We start from the raw sequence: 19,784 nt of genomic DNA, 5'->3' as shown, positions 1-19,784 counted from the left end.
TTTTGAATTACAGGTGCCACACCCACAGGGTTTTTCAAGCCTCCTGGTGGTGAGAGATCTGTGGCGTGGACCCTGGTTTAGGCTCTGAGCCGCCATGGAATCCAGTGGCCACACTCCTTTCGGGAAGCCCTGCTCTGTTTCCAGTGGCTAACCTTGTCTCCTGCCAGGTCCATTTTTCTTTTTGATGTAGTCTTTGAGGCCTTCCCAAGGTGCCCATTTGTACTGTGAGCTTGTCTCTGTGGATGGACTGTCTCCCTTTGTCCCCTCACTCCTGGATTCATCTTCACGAGGGAGAGGATGTAGTCTTCGACACAACCAGAGCTGAGGCATGTGGCTCGCTGGATATGCCAGCTCCCCTCATAGGTCGGCAGCCTTTGTAAGACCTCTGACTTCCCACAACAAGCCTGCGTGCAGCCTTCAGCCCTCCCAGGAGTGATGAGGGCCACAATGATAACAACAATCACAGTTAACATTTACTGAGGATTTTATATGTTCCAGTCACAGTTCCAAGTGCTCTATGTCTATTTTCTCATTTTTCAGCATGAGAATGACCTTTCCAATGCCCCAATGACTGTCCTATCTTCATCACCCAGTTCTTGAAAAGAAATATTGGTCAGAGATAGAAATCCACAAAGAACGAGTTAAGGAAAACATTAAAGCCAGTGTACTCTACCCCAGGTGGAACACAGATGTGTGCAGAGGGTACACAAAGTCACAAGATAAATGTCGTCTTTACAATTTTACTAAAACTATCTTTTTAGGGGGTGAGGAGTAATTTAAGGCATTTTTTTTTTTTACAGAAAATAACATTGTATGATAGAAAAATTCAAGTGAATGACATTTTTTAAAAATTTTAAATATTTCCGCTTTTAAATAATTTTAAATGTATATAAAAATTTCAGAAAGCGCACACAGAGCTCCCCTATATGCTTCACCCAGCTTTCCAATTGTTAACATTTCTGATCATTTGCAAACAAGTTACAGACATGATGCTCATTACGCTTTAATACTTCAGTGACTATTTCCTAATTATAAGTACTCTTGTCTGCATAACCACAGCGCAGCCACCAAAACCAGGAAATCGACATGGATCCATTATTGTTACCACAAATGAAATTTTAAGATAGCGTATAAAACACTCATATGCATGGTTATTTTATAAGTATTAGTTAAGCGAAAGAAGGAGACTTCAGAGAATGCCTAAGCTCATTGGGCACTACTTTGGGTGTTTTAGTTAATCTTCCTCTGCTGTCACTAGCACTTCAGGGGAAATTCTGGGAAACATTGCTCTTCAGGTTATAGTAGACCATGAAGATCCTGTTCTGGATCTTCAAGGGTAAAAAGTGGTAACCTTTACCAAAGATAAATGCTTGGGATATCTCAGGCCCACCTGGAGCTCCACCAAACAGGATCTCTGTAATGTTTCACCCTGGTCCTGAACAGCGGATGAAAGGTCCAGGCCCTTTTTCTTGCTGCATATGTTTTCTTGCTTATTTTTGTTTCCAGCAGCCAATGGCATGGCCAGGGACATGCTTGACTAGCTTGCCATCCATTACTCATACACTTTTTTTTTTTCCCATCTCAATACAATATGAACATTCAGGTGGAGGTCAGAAATGCAATGTGTCAGGACTATGGGCACTAAATAATCTTTTGCCTCAAATCCAGGGGTCTGCCCATTTGCAGATGGATTTGCCAGTCCATGTATGGTAAATTTGATCTTGAAAAATATCTGAGACCCATTTGATACTATTAGTTGGAGTGCCACTTTGGAAATATCAAAGGGCTTGTTCAAAAAAACCTGAGTTCTTGCCTAAATTATCCATGTAATCTTGGGCAAGGTGTTTAAGTCCTTGGGGTCTTACTTTGCTCATTTGCAACATGAGGAAGACAGGACTAGATGATCTCTGAGATCACTGGACAAGATGTCTTGCAGCAGTGCAATTTTATGATTATCTACTTGAAAGAGCCCTAAAGCCACGCAGATAGGAAGTATCATCTTGTGCTAAATGCCATGACCCAAGCAGGAATTGGTACTCATTCACACCACAGTTAGTTTATGTTTTAAATGTGTAAGTTCAACTAAGTTTCTATGAAAAAAACCACAGAAAATAATGACCACAATGTTTTTCTGCTATAATCAATCCATTGGACATTAGTCACACGCATTGGTGGAGGTTTTGAGTGATGGAAAATGAGCCAGAAAATGGAGCTGAATTAGAGGGTGGGAAAAATATAAGAGGTTTCCACAATGGAGGCAAGGTGATAGTAAACCTTCCTAAGGACTAATTTAGATATCTCAGGAGGAGAAGTTGGAAATGTCACTAGAGCTCTGTCTCCATTGATTGCTGCGATAATCGAACCCTTTGGATGGGAGGGAATACAGAGGGCACCCTCAAAAATTAGTGGTTCTAAGTCCTCCAACTTATTTTTTTATCTTTGGATTCATAAATTCACAGAGGGTGGTGAGGAGGAAAAACCTTCCTTAAGTAAAGTAATCTAATAGAAATTCTCCAAAGCCTTTTCTTCCCCTTCAATCCAAAGTACCCATTCCTTCCTCCCAAATTACCTTATCTAGAGAAATTAATACATATTGTCCTTTTTGTCTGCCTTTGAATCTTATCTACTCTTGGCTAGGAGCTTTTTGGCAAGAAGAGGATGAGGAGTTTGGCCTCCCTTGTTTAAATCCTTTGTTCTTCTGTCACGGAAGTCAGGCCTGCTCCATTCATCACAGGTTTGGCCACTCAGCATCTGACACCACAATGATAAATATAAATGCTAACACCTCTCAAACTTTCCCTACCTGCTAGTCACTGTGCTAAGTGCTTATATGTATTGTTACTTTTAATCCACATTATACTTCTGTGAAGTGGTAGTGAAGATCCATGTTCCTGAACGTATTCAAGCCCCAAAACTAGGCACATTGGCTCACACCTGTAATCTCAGCACTTGGGGAGGCTGAGGCTAGTAGATCGCTTGAGCTCAGGAGTTTGAGACCCGTTTATATAGATGGGGAAACTCCTACCTCCTTAAGCTAAGAGGGCTTCTATCACAGTGTGTATTTTCAGCATGACCATACATACCCCTCCTCTTATGAACTATGGACTTCTTACAAGATCTCATTAGCAATGGTGGGCTTTCTCATGTCCCTGTGGCTCCGTGGATGTTCCCAAGCTTACTGGTTTTGGAGTCTTGCACAGGTAAGCATCCTGGTAAAAGCTATAACTGCTCTTCTTTTTGCCCATTCGTGGTGAGGTAGGGGTAGAGGGAGGACACTTTTGGAAGCTCAGTTGTGCAGGCGCATGGAAGAAATGTGATGAAATGAGTCGAAGCTCTCCCAAGGAGAAGAGAGGCTCCCTGGATGTTGTTACTACTCCTTTCTTTTTTGGTGCCATAGCTTGAGGGTTCTCCAGAGCCCTAGACACTGTGAAGAGGGCCAAAGGGTCCTGATCTTAAGGGCAAGATGTAGGCAGAGGAAATCCCTGCAGCTAAGGATCCTTCTCTTCCCAGTGATTCTGTTGGCCCTCTTCATGGTGTCTAAGGCTCATTTACTTCAGTGTGTGGAGAGTTCTGGGAACCAGAGTCATGTAGAAAAGTCTCCTCCCCAGTCTACCCCAGATAGTCTCCCTCCTAGGAGAGCCAGCTCATCTGGCTCCAGGTCTTGGGTTACAGTCTTTACTGATCTCCGTTTCCGCTCCTTTGGTCCAATGTTGAAACAATTCTCTTCAAGTCCATCTGCATAAGACTGGGCAGAGCTCCCTTGGACACCATCCTCTTCTTTCCATGCTCCCAGCCCCAGCAATAGAATATCTTATAATTAAGCATTCTCCTTTTCCCATTCTTCAGCTTTCAAATAGGAATGCATCACAGTTCAGCCAGCCTTGGTATTTGACCCAAATTATTATTTTCTTGTATCTCAGTTTTGGCTTTTGGAAGGCTGAGTCGCCAAATTCCTATTTCATCACTATTCCTGGCATCCTTAAACTTGGCTGTGATCGAGATCATGTGAAGGATTGAGTGACTGTCAAATCTAAACAGGTAGGGCACCAGTAATGAGAATAGGCCAGATCATTTGGATTTATTGTTAATATCTGAATAGTTACTTCCAAATATTTGTGAGCATTCTAGATGTAACTTGGTGTGAAATTTTCCTTGTGAACTTAAAAAAAAAATTCTTATGTTGGAATTCTGTCCGTTAGTGGAAGTATAAATGCATATTATTATTTTAAGAAAGATGCTATTATTAATGGTTATAAAAGCTTATATTATGTATGAAATGATTATCAAAAATTTCCACATGGTTAAAAAATAGGAAATTAGTTGACAAGTAATATAAAAATAGGAAATTAGTTGGCAGGCTACAGTGCAGATCATGGCTCATTGCAGCCTCGACCTTCTGGGCTCAAGAGATCCACCCACCTCAGCCTCTGGAGTAGCTTGGACTACAGGCATGTGTCACCACACCCAATTAATTTTTGCATTTTTTGTAGAGATGAGGTTTCATCATGTTGCCCAGGCTGGTCTCAAACTCCTGGGCTCAAATGATCTGCTCTAGTCAGACCTCCTAAAGTGCTGGGATTGCAGGTGAGAACCACCGTGCCCGGCTGACCCAAGGTATTTATAACAACTTAATAAATAGCACAAGTAGTATTTAATTTAACATATAGTACAAAGAAGAACAATAGAAATTAGATCTTATCATAATTCTATCTATGATTTAATTATATCATGATCTTTTTAGAATTGGTTGGTGTATTATAATTTATTATGTAAATAAAATAATTCCTTAAGAAGTATATATTTTTTAAAGATTTTTTTGAAATTGAGATATAACTTACGTACACAAATCTTTTTTTTCTTATTTATTTGTATGACCACCTGCTGCTTCTTGAAACAAATCTTAAGTATATAGTTCAATGAACTTTCACACAGGAAACATAACCAGACCAAGAACAGAATGTTTCCAGGACCACAGAAGGCTCCCCATGCCCCTTCACAGTCAGTAATTCCCCAAGGCTACAACTGTTCTGAACTCTATCACCACAGACTACTTCAGGACTTTCTGGTTATTTAATGCTATTTAGGTCATCAGTCTTTCAAGAAAAAAGTTTTATTTAGAAACTCTTCTTATTTTGGGAAGATGCATTAAAGGCATAATTTTAGCCACTTTAAATTTTGCGAAAAACAGTATTATCCACAAGAAAGATCATCAATAAAGTAGATTGTGAAAAAAGAATAAAATGAAGAGAAAAATCGGCTGCCCCAAGTATCTTGCTTTTCCATGCATCTCAAGTGAAAATCATTCCTTAGAATGGTGAATGTAGTGTAGCGATCACAGGAGTTCAAAACAAATTCAGAATTTGGATAAACTTCAGATTTATTCAAGAATCCCAGCAGTCCATTCGATAATCTCAATGTTCTGTTTCCAGGTAGTAGTTACTTTTACGCTCAGTCGTTTGGCTGTGGTGGCCAACTCTTCAACTTATTGGCCCTCATTCTGTTAGAATTGTTCAATAATCTGCTCTCCTTCCTTCCTTTCTTCCTTCCCTCCCTCCCTCCCTCCCTCCCTCCCTTCTTTCTTTCTTTCGCTCTCTCTCTCTCGATTTCTCCTTCCTTCCTTCCTTCCTTCCTTCCTTCCTTCCTTCCTTCCTTTCTCTTTCTTTCTTTCTTTCTTTTCTTTTCTTTCCTTTCTTTCTTTCCCTTTCTTTCTTTCTTTCTTGTTTAATGGACATTTATTCATTTAGTGGAACAACCTCTACACAATCAAAAGGTATAACTTAAGATCTTTTCTTGAGAAGAAATTTAGGCCTCAAGAACTTTTATGAACTTGCCATGAGTATTTCTTGGAAATCAATTAGTGAAGCCTTTTGAAACCCCCAGAGAAGATAGGAGAAAATGGGTTCAGAGAAATGAGCATTTAAATTAAGTCAGCAAAGTCAGAATTTGGAATTGGGCAATTCCTTGTCTACATTTTCTTTACACTCAAATTCGCCCTGGAAAACAGTAGCCTAGTCTCCTGAAAGACATGACGCAAACAGAAATGCAATGTGGTGGTACACTTAAAGTGAAAGTGGGTGCATAAATGATGGCACAACTCTGTGGAATGGTAAGGATTTTTGGGGTAGTTTGGCCAGGAACAAGAGAAATTACTGCAGAAAACACATATGGTTGGAAATCATGCACTTGTATGACTTTTCCTGAAGCCTATGGGAGTGGACAGAGTGGGTAACCCAAGATATTTTTAAGACTGACTGGACTAAGACTGAGGTATATACTCAACTACTTTCCCCCCTAATGTGACTGAAGGGATTCATAATGATCACAAATAACTGTTACAGTTAAGTATTTTAGGGTTGACTTCTAAGCTCGCACTTGAAAGGCATTTATCTAATGGCCACTGGCTTGCCAGCTTCCCACTCTAGCATTGATCACTAGCTTACCAACCTTAAGGCTAATAATTTTATCTAACATTCAATTTCAAAATATACCAGTGTTTATACCACTACCACTCACCACTGAATGCCATGAAGCCATGACAGTGAACCAAGAGCTGTCACCTTTTATGTGAACTTAAAATGGTACTGTGGAGACTGAAGCAATTTTCTTCAGGCTAACTCAGATTTGTGCCCATAATTTTCTAAATATAATCATGACATAGTTAAGATGTCATCCTCCCACCTTTACTTTCTAAAGCAAAGCCCAATTTAAAAAGTCTGCACCTGTCAAACTAAAAACACCCCAGCCACTTGAAAGTAAACCAGCAGGGCATTGCCCTCACCCCAATAAAGCTACAGATTTCATCACATGCACTAGACAAATCTACAGGGCTAGTTCAGAAGTCTTCTTTTAAAGAGTTTATTTTAAACCTGTTACACCACACAGTACATTTTATACACTGACATCTAACTCCCTAATAAGATAAAGCAAAGACAAAAAAGTTTATTAGAAACAAGATACGCCATCACGTATTGTCTTCAAAGATTATTGCACTTGAACTTTCTTAATTTGACAAAGCATTCACGAAACAATCTGTAGACTAGTTTTAACAGACAAGTAACACCTGTAAGCAGACATGACTGTCCTAAATTTTTTATTAGGTATGAATTTTACAAACTTTACTTATATTAGCAGTAATGGCGGAGCTGGAGAGTATCATGTCTTCTCCAAGATTTACCAGTGAGAACCACTGGTGGAACTTACGGCTCTTTCCAAGGCCATGGCTCTCTGGGCCCAGGACTCTGTCTGCAGGCTTGTAGTCTAACCCACTCATGAACAACACTCTGGCAGAAGAAATTCTCTGGGGAAACCTTAGTGGGGAGGTTTGCCTTGGATCTGCGTGTTTTCCGAAGATGGATATTGCTACTATTAGTTATCGTGATCTAATGCCTGTCAGTACTTGGGGCTGACAAGAGTTTCATAGATATCATTTCCACATCTTTGTATGCAATCCTGTTTGACAGGTAGGATTACTCTCATTTTGCTGTAGAGAAACAGACCAGCCAATTGCTAGAGGCAGGGAGTCAGGATTTATACCTGATTCTGTCCGGCTCCGAAGCTTACTCTGACTCTGGTCAGTAGTGAAAAAGCACAGGAGTTGGTGGGGAGGGATTGGTAGAGTGGAATCCTCAGCCCGGCCGGGAATGTCTTATAAATTTGGGTTTGAAATAGGGTGGAGGGCACAATGCTTGTTTGAGACTGAGATAGAGGAAGAAAGAAGGGGATGGTGCTGGTCAGATAATGCTGGAGGGACCATCAGGACTGGCCAATATCAAGCCAAGCCTTCTCCGCTCCACTCACCAGAGAGGGAGAAATGGTATCTGTAGCCCAGGGGGACAGGGAAATGGCATTTTCGCATCTCAACCCCTCAGGCCTCGGCAGACTGCCAGAGTGGAGAGCCAGGGAAGCAACGAAGCAGGGGAGATCATTATCAGGAGGAAGGAAGCTCTGGCAGCTCCCACCAGCCTGTTTGTGACAAGCAGGCTCAGGGCCACGGAAGTCCCTTAAGGTCAAGGGAAATGCGATCCTGGATCTGGGGGCTGAAGCTGAGGCACTCCCTTTACCTTACATCTTCAGGCCAAGGGGATCTAGCCAGAGCCAGGCCCAGCGCCTAGGTTGGAAGAGCAGTGGGCTAGAGAAGCGGGAGGGGCAGTTAGAGAGAGGAGAGAGAATGAATAAGATGCCAGAGCACCTCATAAACAATCTCGTGGCTAGAGAGGTAATGAGCTTCATTGCAGCCAACACAGGGTAACTGGCTCTTCAGAGCACTCATTCTTCATGGGTGAACTCTTACCTAGTTCACCTCTTGCCCCTGTAACAGTATCTGCTTTCTTGCCCAACTGGTAGAGTAGAAAGTATGCTATATTTAAGCAAGGAAACCTAGGTTCAAGTCCAGGTTCTGCTGCTCACTAATTAGACGGGCTATTTAATTAATTAAGCTTTCTAAAATCTCAATTTCCTCATCCATAAAGAAGGCATACAATCCCTGTCAAGTCTATGTCACAAGGGATTAGAGGGTTCACGTGGAAGTGCTATAAAAATATGAAGTGGTATTTCTTTATATTTTTCTTTGCTTCACCTCACTACCACGTCAGAGCTGGGGAAGACTTCTAGTTCAGGAACAGAAACAGCTCTATCCACAAATCATAGGCCCCTTTTCCATGTATTTCCTCCCCTTGTCATGCTGCCATAATGCCATAATGCCAGAGGACAAGGGAGACATGTGCAAAGGCAGAGACCAGGGAACACACAGCCTTGAGCTTGCTCAGCCCCTTTCTTGGGGATAAGCATCTGGGAAAACAGCAACAAAAAGATGAAAGGCCATGACTCTAGAGTTCGGGTCACCAGAGTGTCAGCTTCAGCCTCCCAGCAGAGGCTGAACCAGAGTCCCAAGAGATGAGGGGAAGAGAATGCTCTGGGTGTAGGAGGAGTGATGCAGAGCCCAGGAGAGGGACCTGAGGCTCAGCCGAAGAGTGAGGAGATCTGGAAGCCTAAAGGACTCTGTCCAAGTGCACAGGAACCAGGTGGAATTGCTGAGGGTCCTTTTTCTGGCGAGGGTCACAGGCCACTATGTAAAACTTGTTCAGGTGCTCCTCTTTGTACCTGCAGTTCGGGTACTTCCCTGAGGTGAGCCCACACATGGTCAGGGACACGGACCCATGGCTCTGGTGGCAGTTTTTATGGCCGTTCTTGCAGGTTATGTTGGGGGTCTGGCAGGTGGCGGCCACGCTGGAGAAGGACTCATGCAGGAAGGTGTTGAGGTCTTTGCACCGTTTTGTGTGCTTGTTGATGTCTCTCATGGCTGAGTCACATGCTTGAGGGCTGGGCTGCACGTGCTGAGTGTTAAACCACTGAGATGGGGTCATGCCCTTGGGCTTGGCACTGACTGGGATCTCAGCCACCCACAGCCCCAGCAGCAGCAGCAGCAGAAAGGGGAAGTATCCTGCTCTGGCCGGTGCCATCTCTCTTAGGGGGAGCAGTCAGAATAGAGGGCAGGGGTCACTGGGACAGTGTTCAGTCGAGAAATTAGTCCTCCTATACCTGCTCATATGAGCTAATCACCCATCTCCCTAGGCACTTGTCTCCTTTCCTCCCTTTGTGTCTCATCTCTGCCTCTTCTTCTGTGTGTCCACATCCACTGTGCCCCATCTCTCACCTTGTATTTCTCCTCCCTTCATTCTGGCCCTGCTGCCTGTCACTCTGTCCTCTCCCCTTTCCCTCAAGTCTCATCTCCTTTGTGTCCCCATGTTCCTGTGTCTGCCTTATCCCCTCCCCATCCCCATTCCCATCTCCCCTGTGTTCCCATTCTTTTTCATTTTTCGCCTCCATCCCCAACATCACTCTCCCTTTTCCCCAATGTGTGTCCTCATCTCCCCTAAATCCAGTCCCTCCTTTATCCATTTTATCACTCACCTGAGTGTACTCTCATCTGATCAGAACCCATCCTTCCTTCTCTGTCCTCACTCCTCTCCAGCTCCTGCCGCAGCCTCACCTTTGTACTTGGTCTTCTTGCTGTGACTCCTGCTCAGTGGGCTGGGGCTGCATCCACACACTTATAGGCTGTCAGAACTCTGAGGGCCTCTTCTCACTCCTGAACTCCTTAAGAGCTGGCCTGGGCTGTGCTGTCTCTGTTTGGGGGCGGGCTGAGGAGCATCACTGGATCAGGAAATGAATCAGGTTCATGCCTCTCCACTTAGAATTCCCAAATACATGGATACCTAAGGACACCTGTATCTGCCTAAACATGTTCAGCAATGAGGAAGCTTGAATCGTCACATTCAAAGGCTATATTTGTCCTCTGGTCACATGATTTTAATGACTCTTTGATAAAGCACCTGACCCAGTGTCAACTGAAATCAATTTCAGGAAGAGTTGTCATTTATGTCCTCTCATACACACCTCTGGCTCAGGATCCTGAGAAAACTCAGTCACTGTGGGGTTAAGGGCTGCTTCTTCTCTGACCTGAGGTACAGATAGAACAGCCTAGGAAGATGCTTTGTCTGGTTCCTTGTCATCTGAAGATATTGCTTATTTTTTAGAGGAGATGGAAGAGACATGAGGGAAGTGGATGAATCATCACGGTCATGATACCCAGCACCGTCCCCAATGGCAAAGCCATTCCACAGCGATTCATTCCTCTGGGCCTGTCCAGTTCCAGGTACCAACGAAGGCCACATGGCTTTACCTGGAGAAGGCAGCCAACATCTCTCAATTTTACTTGTTCCCTCCCCTCTTTATTGAAAAATCCAAAACTTTCATACTGCTCAAATGTTTGTGTTTAGACGCTGTTGGTGTTGCTGCTCTCGACATCCTGCCTTAGTGCTTCCTTCACCTTGTATGTCCTGTTCCTTGCGGTGGTTACAACTGTGTGGAGTGTCTGGGTCAGTGCTACTCCAGGGGCTCCTGTGAGCTTGGAATATGACACTCAGGAGAACTGAGACACAAGGCAGAGCATCGCCCCTTGTGGGTGAGAAGGCCTGTGAAACCGAGGTGAATAGTATTTTTGTTTTCAGAATTTACCTGTAAGTAGTAGATAATCTCAGAATCTCAGGCATCCTTCATTTACATAATCAACAAACATTTATCGAGCACCTACTAAGTGTCAAAATACTTGGGATAGATTACTGAACAAAAAAGGCAAAAATGGTCAGGTACAGTGGTCCACACCTGTAATCCTAGCACTTTGGGAGGCCAAGGCAGAAGGATTGCTTGAGGTCATGATTTCAAGACCCGCCTGGGCAATGTGGCAAAACCTCGTCTCTACAAAAAATTTGAAAAATTAGCCAGGCATAGTGGTGCATGCCTGTGGTCCCAGCTACTCCAGAGGCTGAGGTGGGAGGATTGGTTGAGCCCAGGAGATCAAGTCTGCAGTGAGCCGTGATTGCACTACGGCACTCCAGCCTGAGTGACAGAGTGAGACCCTGTCTTGAAAAACAAACAAACAAACAAACAACGACAACAACAAAGACAAAAATCCCTGCCTTTGTGGAGCTTACATTCCACTGGAGAAAGACAGTAAAAAAAAAAATGAATACTTTGCTCAAAGTGATAATTGCTAGGGAAAAAAGTAGGACGGGATAGGGGTTGATGGTCAGTAATTTTATGTAAGATCATTGAAGTTGCTGACTCTGGGGCAGAGACTTGAAGATAAGAGTGAACTTTGATTATCTGGAGGAAGAATGTTTGCACTGGAGACAGTAGCACTTCAAAAGCCCCAGGACAGATAGATACCTAAGGTGCTGGAGGAACAGCAGTGTGTCCAGTGTCTGGAGTAGGTGACTGAGAGGTCCAGAGAGGGACCAGAGACCAGGTCACGGGAAGACTTAGAGACCGTTTGAAGGCCTGTGACTTTTAGTCCAAACACCATAGGGAACCCTGGGAGGGTTCTAAGTAGATGAATAAAGGACTTGTCCGCTTAAAGGATTATCTGGCTGTTGTGTGGATTATAACAGTGGAGAAGTCACACAACCCATCCTGATCATAAGGTTGTGTTCTGGTCCAGAATTTATGATTCTGAGTCAGGAGGATGGGGAGTTTGTTTTGAGACCAGGAGGACATTATTTCAAGAGATGGACAGCACAGCTGTGGATTGCGGGGTCAGGATCTTTAGAAAAGTGATGTTGGAGATGAGAAATGCCACTAGATGGCAAAAGAGAATCGAGAACAAGTTCACACAGGCCTCTGGCTCTTCTGGTTTACCCTCAGCCAGGCCTTGGCTGGGGGAACAGCTGTTCACTTCTTTGTTAAGGTGTCCGAAGCTTTGCAGGCTGAACTTCTGGATAGAGAATTATGCGCCTGCTGCCACAGAAACATGAATGTTAGGAGATAAAAGCCACGTTTTAAAGTAGACTGTGTATCAACGTGTATCGGCACAGGCCAGTCCAGCTCTTGAGTGGAGGCTGGGTGGGAGGCTGCTAGCTCATCTGAATGCCTAGCTTGGCCTCCTTTCCACTTCTCATTATCCTAGAGTGAGATGTTTTCAAGCCATGATTTTAACTTCCCTCTGCACTTGTGTTTTCCTGTCATTATAATTATCCTAGTTTGCTCTTCAACTCCAGTATGCTGGGCTGTATAGAAGGCTGCCTTAGGACTGTGTGAAAGTGAAATAAACATGGCCCTGCTGCCTCAGGTCAAAGGGAAAAGAGAGTAAAGGTTTAAGTTTGCACATGAAAATCGAAATAGAGTGGAACCTACCACATGTGCAATTCAGCTGAAACCTTTGCTTTGCCTCAATTATTTGGATAAGGGAGGTGATTTTGTTTGTGTGCCTAAACCATCCAGCTTCCAAGATCTGCTTCACCTTGCACTTGGTAGGCTAATTTTGCTATTTTTGCCTTCACCGCATTCATGGAGCAACAGAAAAAGATGGAGGAAGGGGAATAAGGTTAGGAAGAACAAAAAGATCCAGGCATCAGGCCAGAGACTGGTTCAGGAGTTTCACAGGAGGAAGAATGAGAGAGAGAGCAAGAGCAGAAGACAAAATGGTGGGAGAAAAGACAGAAGAAAAGAAAAAGTCCCTTACACCAGCAATCTCTACCCCTACTTCCTTCTCACTCCATCACCGAAGTCACTGCTGTTGGCCCAACTTCTCTATGGGCTGCTGTTGTGTGTGTGGGTGTGTGTGTGTGTGTGTTTAAGTTGGGGCGGGTGTTGTGAAAATCCCAACAGTGCCAGGTGGACCTCTGCCTGTCTTCCCCACAGGACAACAGCTGCTGCTTCCTCTTGCCTGGCTGGGAGGGAGTGAAGGGGGAAGGGAGGGAGGAGGGCCGGGCCTGGATTGGTGCCTACCCTTCAGAGCCAAGCCTCTGTCTTCCGGAGTTCCACACAGCCTCTGGATACCAATGGAAAGCCCATGAAAGTTTCCCTCCAAGCAAGAGCAGATCCAACTTCTGTTATCCTAATTTTGTTGATCCTTTGATAAACAAAGGTAATGGGCTCATTTTTGTAGACTGAGAAAGTGAAACATACACAAGTTGAGGTCAGATGTGGGACTTGCTTCAGGTCCTTGAATTCCCATGACCTTTCCAGGAACAGCTGTGGGTCAGGAGGAGGCAGCAGTGACAGAAGTTTGGAATCCTTGGCTCCCAGGCCAATGCCTTTAGACAAGCCAGGATGGGGAAAAGAGGAAACTGATTTGGGGGTGAGAGGCTTCACTGGGGCCTTGTCTCTCAAGCCCGCCCAGCTCCCCATTTATGTACAGAGTAAGTATCACTTCCTTAGCCTGGTAATCAGCGTCTGCCATAATCGGGCAAACCTGTCTTTCCAACTTTATCTCTGACTTTTCTCTCACTGAGTGCCTCAACCCCAGCCAGACTGGTTTCCCCCCATTTCTCAAGCATGTCTTCCATAACCCTCTTTATCTCCACTTAACTTCTAACTTCACCATGAGACCCATTCCCAAGCCAGGGTGACCCTTCAGGGTACCTTTCTCTGACCCTCCCAATTCAGAGACATCTTTCTCAACTCTAAATTCCTACAGCATTTACTGACTTCAGAATGTATAATTATCTGCCTTGAATCATTGGTTATTTCTTCTTATATATGTACTATTTCTCTCTTATACTGTCAATTCCCATAAGACGAGGATCTCTTGTTATACTTCTTTTGCACATTTCACAGTACATAGCATAGTACCTTGCATATAAGTGACCCTGATTCAACTTTTAGAAGGCATTCCATCTGCTCCTGAATGATCCCAGTCGAAGGTGGGATTGCTGCCAACCCACAGAGATGGTTAGCAGATGAGGAACTGACAGTGCAGCTCCTGGACTTCAGCCCTGGGTTTGAGGTGACACTATGGGAAGAAGGTTGAGATGGTGAGGCAGTCCTTCAGGTTCAAGGACAGCCCAGGAACTGTCCATGACACAGTATATTATTTGAGCAACTTGAATTGGACAGGGCAAAAAGTAATGCCACTAAGATCATGGCAAAATTTTGGGGTTCTCCTCAGTCACAGGGAGTCACTCTTACCCCTGCCACCCTAGCTGATTGTTCTGCAAATGCTTCCCACTGGGGAGGGCAGGGAGAGAATGTGTAAATGATTACATGCAGAGAGTCATCTCTACAGGAAAAACAACTCTGTTATTGTTTCAATGGTGAACTATCAATACACATTTTGCTGGTAGAATCAGCATCATCACAATCAAAATCTGTTTAACAAAATATCTTGAAGTCCCAGATGTTTGTCAATTCTTTTTAATACGTAAGACACAAGTAAGTCTGCTTTTGCTAAGAAACTTGATTAGCTAATTATTTAGACCAGGGCTTCTCAAACTCAGTGTTATTTACATCTTGGTCTGGATAACTCTTTGTTACAGGAGCTGTCCTGTGAAATGTGGGATGTGGAGTAATATCCCTGGCCACAGGCCAGTAGCAACTCCTGGTTGTGACAACCAAAAATGTCTCTGGACATTATCAAACTGTCCCTGGAACTACTGAATTAGACATATGACCTTGAGCAAGCCACCATCCCGCTAGAACATAGTTTTTCATTCCTAAGGTAATGCTTGTGCATGTAAAGCCCCGTGTAATGGGGTAACAATCCCACAAATCTCAGGCTTGGGAAGCACATGAAACCATGATGAGGATGTCAGAATGGATGAAGTAATCTTATGCATCAGCACCTCTAGGATAGGATTTTAGGGAACAGATCACCAAGATTGCTGTTGGTAACCCAAAGACTCATCATTATTAGCTCATTTAAGTCCTGAATGTGTTCCTCTATCATGTGCTGTTCAGTTTCTGTAATTGTGTATGTCAAAGTGAGTGGTGGTGGGTCGGGGGAGTGAAGAGTGGTGATGGTGGGTGGGGATTGAAGGAAGAAGAAGGCCAAAAGGTATAAAAAGTCCCTTTCTATTCTCAAGGAAGCTGCAGCCTTGAGGGACCAGGGAAGAAGTGGCATGATTCAAGGTAGGGATGACAATGCGGTTGGCTTCCTCAAAGCAAAGTCTTGAGTCAGCCAGGCTCAGGCACCACCCTGCATTGGTGCCCATCCAGTGTTGCCTTGTTGAGCATCCTGAAGAATACAGATGAACCACCTGCCCATGTAGGCTTTATCCTCACTTGCTTGACTGTGCCCACTTCCTTGGGGAGGTCTGCTAAGCAAAGGCTTTCTAAGTGGGACCTCTGGGTTGAGTCTTTTTATGAGCTAGCACCACGGAAGAGATGAAGGTAAGGAGTGGAGCAGCAGCAGCATTCCAGATAGAGGAGACAGCAGGAGACAGGGCGTGGAGGAGGTGGGGGACAAGGTGGGAAGCAGGCACGGATACAGATGCAGTTGCACACAAGGGCAGATGCAAGATCATGGGAAGTCTTTTATGTCCCGTGTGATGTAGTTTGTACTATACCCTACAACAACCTTGTCCAACCCATGACCCACAGGCCACATATGGCCCAGGATGGCTTTGAATGCAGGCCAACACAAATTTGTAAACTTTCTTAAACATTATGAAAACTTTTTTTTTGCATTTTCTAAGCTCATCAGCTATCATTAGTGATAGTGTATTTATGTGGCCCAAGACAATTTTTTCAATGTGGCTCAGGGAAGCCAAAAGATTGGGCACCCCCACCCTATGAGAAACAAGCTATTGCAGAGTTTTAGACAAAAGAAAGGACTATGTTTTTTTCTCTTGAAGTTGTATAAGAGAAATATTTGAGTTGGAGAATGTGTGGTGTCCAGAAGAAGCAAGAGCATCCGCTGAGGAAGAAATAGGCATGGAAGAGATGGGCTTGGGAAAGATTTAAGATTGTCAGGGCTGTGAGACTGATGAACTCAGGCTCATATTGAAGACCCACCATGTGCCAGGCACTGGGCTAAAAACTCTTGATATACAGTACATCTTAATGAATCCTAATACTGCCATGAGGTAAAAAATACTATCTTCATGAAAGATGAAACAAGGAAGCTTTCAGTGGGTTGGTAAACAGATAGATGGTATGCAGCATGTAAGCTGCAGAGCCAGGTTTCAATTCCTGGTCTGTTTTATTCAAAAGCCTTCATCTTGTGTAAATTAGTTCAACCATTGTGGAAGACAGTGTGGCGATTCCTTAAGGACCTAGAAATAGAAATTCCATTTGACCCAGCAATCCCATTACTGGGTATATATCCAAAGGATTATAAATCGTTCTACTATAAGGACACAAGCACACGAATGTTCATTGCAGCACTGTTTACAATAGCGAAGACCTGGAACCAACCCAAATGCCCATCCATGATAGAATGGACAGGGAAAATGTGGTACATATACACCATGGAATATTATGCAGCCATCAAAAAAGATGAGTTCGTGTCTTTGTAGAGACATGGATGAACCTGGAAACCATCATTCTCAGCAAACTGACGGAAGAGCAGAAGATCAAACACCGCATGTTCTCACTCATAGGCGGGTGTTGAACAATAAGAACACATGGACACAGGGAGGGGAGCATTACACACTGGGGTCTGTTGGGGGGAAATGGGGGAGGACGGGGGGGGGGGGGGGGGGGAGAGATAGCATGGGGAGAAATGCCAGATATAGGTGAAGGGGAGGAAGGCAGCAAATCACACTGCCATGTGTATACCTATGCAACAATCTTGCATGTTCTTCACATATACCCCAAAATCTAAAATGTAATAATAAAAAAAAAGAACAACAATAACAAAAAAATGTCTTGATCTTAACCACCATGTAGAACTGCCTCCCAGTAGCTGGGATTGGGGAGGTGGAGGGGTCTAGGATCGCTTTCTGGTTTCCTGCATAGATAACCGGGGAAACTGAGACACACAACACAGGAAGAGAAACAAGTTGCGGGGAGCATGGATTCCATTTTGGACTGTAGTTTGTGCTGTCAGAAAGTGCCAGTTTAGGGGGCTGTGCATGAGGAACATTAATCTGTCTCTGCAGCCTTCCTCCCTCCTCCTGAGCTATACTGGGGGTCTTGGAGCACTCAGCTTTCTGTGTTCTGATTCCCCTCTTCTGCTATCCAGCAAGAGTGAAAAGGCTCTTCTAAGAGGAAGCCCCAAATCTGGAAGACACCCTACAGACAGACAAGGCAGAGTGACTTGTGGAAGCCAAGGGTGAGGGCTAGCAGGCTCCAGGGAGCTAGCTCTTTGATTCTGATGAAAGGCAAGATGTTGATGAAAAAGAGAGGAGTGCGGCCCTTACCCCAGCATGGCAAACCACTCAGAGACAACCCAACAGCAAGAAATGGATCACCCCAGGCTCTGGCATTCACAGCCCCTCAGGTTCAGGTTATACTTTCAAATCCAACCTGCCAAGTTTGAGGCTTCAGAGTCAGCATGCAGAGATATCCAGCAGTGCTCAGACTCTGACAGGGCCTGAGGTCACAGGTGAGGGCTGTGGGTGTGACAGGAATAAGGCTGATGGGGGCTGTGGGGAGTCCACATGGAGGTCTTTGATTCTCAGCCCAGCGCTTTGGTGGGAGGCCCCTGAGTACATGCCCTCCTGGACTCCCATGAGTGGGATGACAAAGTGATGAACCTCTGTTCTCTGAGGGTCAGGAATAAGAAGCACTTTGTTCCTCAGAAACATAACAGTGCTTTCCTACTCACCTTACCATGAGAGCAGAGCCTATGGAACAGAGAAAACATCAAAGGAAGCCCAGGCACTTAGGAACTTTTGGCAAGGAGGTTGGAACTAAGTGTTCTAATGATACCATAGAGGAGGAGACCAGATAGCAATGCCTCTTTCCTCCCACCCATCCAACCCCCTCAGCACAGGGGCCCATCAAACTCAGGGGACACTCCCTCCTCCCAGACTGATCTTTATCCAGAAACCTTTCTAGCCTCTCCTCATCTCTTGGCTGTCTTGGCCTCAGGCAAAAAGAATACCTGTCCCCAACCAGCTGTCTTCAGCTCCTGTCCTTCCTCCCAGCTGCCAGAGAATTATCAGGTCAGCCTGCTCCTTCTTTCCTCTCTTCATCTTTTACTAGCAGGGATGCCAGGGGCCCAGGGATAACTGGGAAGAGTCTCTTACCCAAGGACCAGTTAGAGCTCTTAGTCTGCAAATGTTGCAGCTCACAGATTCTGCAGAGGCTGAGATTCTGTGGTGGACCAAGGGAGCAGGAAAAGCTAAAGGTGGCTGGTTGGCTGGGTGGCCTTGGGCAAACATCTTCTCTTTCTGGGTCATGAGGACTGGGTTATGGGTGAGTCAATCTCTGAAGTACCATTGGGTTGGGAACGCTGGAGGCTCTGGGATGGGGCAGACAGCCACTCTAGGCCCACTGCTGCCTCCAACCACCTTAACTCTACCAGCAGGAAGAATGGCACCAGCTGTGACCCAGCTCCTTTTCCTCCAGCTTGTTCTAGGGCCAACTCTGGCCACGGACATCAAGATGCAGTTTGGCACCAGGAACTTCCGTATCCTAAACGTCGACTATCCCAAGGTTATCTACCCAAGTGGTTTCCAGGGCTATTGTAATGGTCTGATGGCCTATGTGCGAGGAAAGATAAAAACTTCACATTGCTCAAAGATCCATTATGTGATGCATGCCCCTTGGAAAGCCATCCAGAAGGTCTGCAAGGAAAGTGAGAGCTTCTGTGAAAACTACAATGAATACTGCACACTCACTGAGGATGCCTTCCCCATCACAGTCTGCTCCCTGAGCCACCAACAGCCAACCATCAGCTGCTACTACAATAGCACTGAAACCAACCAAAGGGCCCACCTACTCTGCTCTCGCAAGTATGAGGCTCAGCCAATAGGTATCATTGGTCTCCATTAGGGCATTTAACTCCTGAGCCACTCCACAACCTTTACCACCACAGGCCAGCCTGTCTCCATTTCCAACATTCTGATCCCTGTAACAAGACTTCCTTCCTGAATTCCAAGACAGGCAGGGTCCCCTCCCAAGAGACCAGGTGGGTAGGAAAATGTCCAGGGCTTTGATCACCATGCAAAGTGGTGCTGTTTTCTAGGTTCTTTCCAGCTTGTTTACCCCCTCTACACTCGCATCTCCTCATCATCCTCCCTCTCCCAGAGACAGTAAAACCCACCCAAGAAGCTGACTTTGTCCAGTTGGCAGTGACTGTCCACCCACTGAGCCAGATCCTAAGTCCTGGATGGAGGCCCAGGGCCTCAGCTTACACCATAGCAACAGGCACCAGCTCTGAGTCTCACCTCCCCATCCCTAACACCCTTCTCATCTAAGGCTCCCCGAGTTCCCTTACAATCACCTCCACTCATGCACCTACACAGGGGGTATGGCTAGCTAAAGGAACCTCCCTGAGGCCCTTAGACTCATATTAGCCACATTTCCCCGAAACCCCCAGTTTCCAGCCTGCTTCTCTC

At 45.0% G+C, this 19,784-nt stretch overlaps 2 protein-coding genes across 2 annotated transcripts; one reads left to right on the top strand and one right to left on the bottom strand.

Annotated features, from left to right (window-relative positions):
• Window positions 1-8,204: 8,204 nt before the first annotated feature.
• On the bottom strand, window positions 8,205-10,216 carry RNASE7 (ribonuclease A family member 7). Its single transcript, XM_032245983.1, has one exon. It carries the CDS (start codon window positions 9,456-9,458, stop codon window positions 8,988-8,990), a length of 471 nt encoding a protein of 156 aa, XP_032101874.1. The 5' UTR covers window positions 9,459-10,216; the 3' UTR covers window positions 8,205-8,987.
• An 8,540-nt stretch (window positions 10,217-18,756) lies between these two features.
• RNASE13 (ribonuclease A family member 13 (inactive)) lies at window positions 18,757-19,218 on the top strand. Its single transcript, XM_032245982.1, has one exon. The coding sequence runs from the start codon at window positions 18,757-18,759 to the stop codon at window positions 19,216-19,218; it is 462 nt and encodes a 153-aa protein (XP_032101873.1).
• Window positions 19,219-19,784: the final 566 nt, after the last annotated feature.

The sequence above is a fragment of the Sapajus apella genome, unplaced genomic scaffold (assembly GCF_009761245.1).
Source record: "Sapajus apella isolate SASKATOON/1434 unplaced genomic scaffold, GSC_monkey_1.0 scaffold59, whole genome shotgun sequence".
NCBI lineage: Eukaryota > Metazoa > Chordata > Mammalia > Primates > Cebidae > Sapajus > Sapajus apella.
This window is presented reverse-complemented; position numbering and strand designations above follow the sequence as displayed.

Excerpts from the sequence above, each read along its gene's own strand:
- RNASE7 (XM_032245983.1), bottom strand. The coding sequence starts at position 9,458 with ATGGCACCGGCCAGAGCAGGATACTTCCCCTTTCTGCTGCTGCTGCTG.
- RNASE13 (XM_032245982.1), top strand. The coding sequence starts at position 18,757 with ATGGCACCAGCTGTGACCCAGCTCCTTTTCCTCCAGCTTGTTCTAGGG.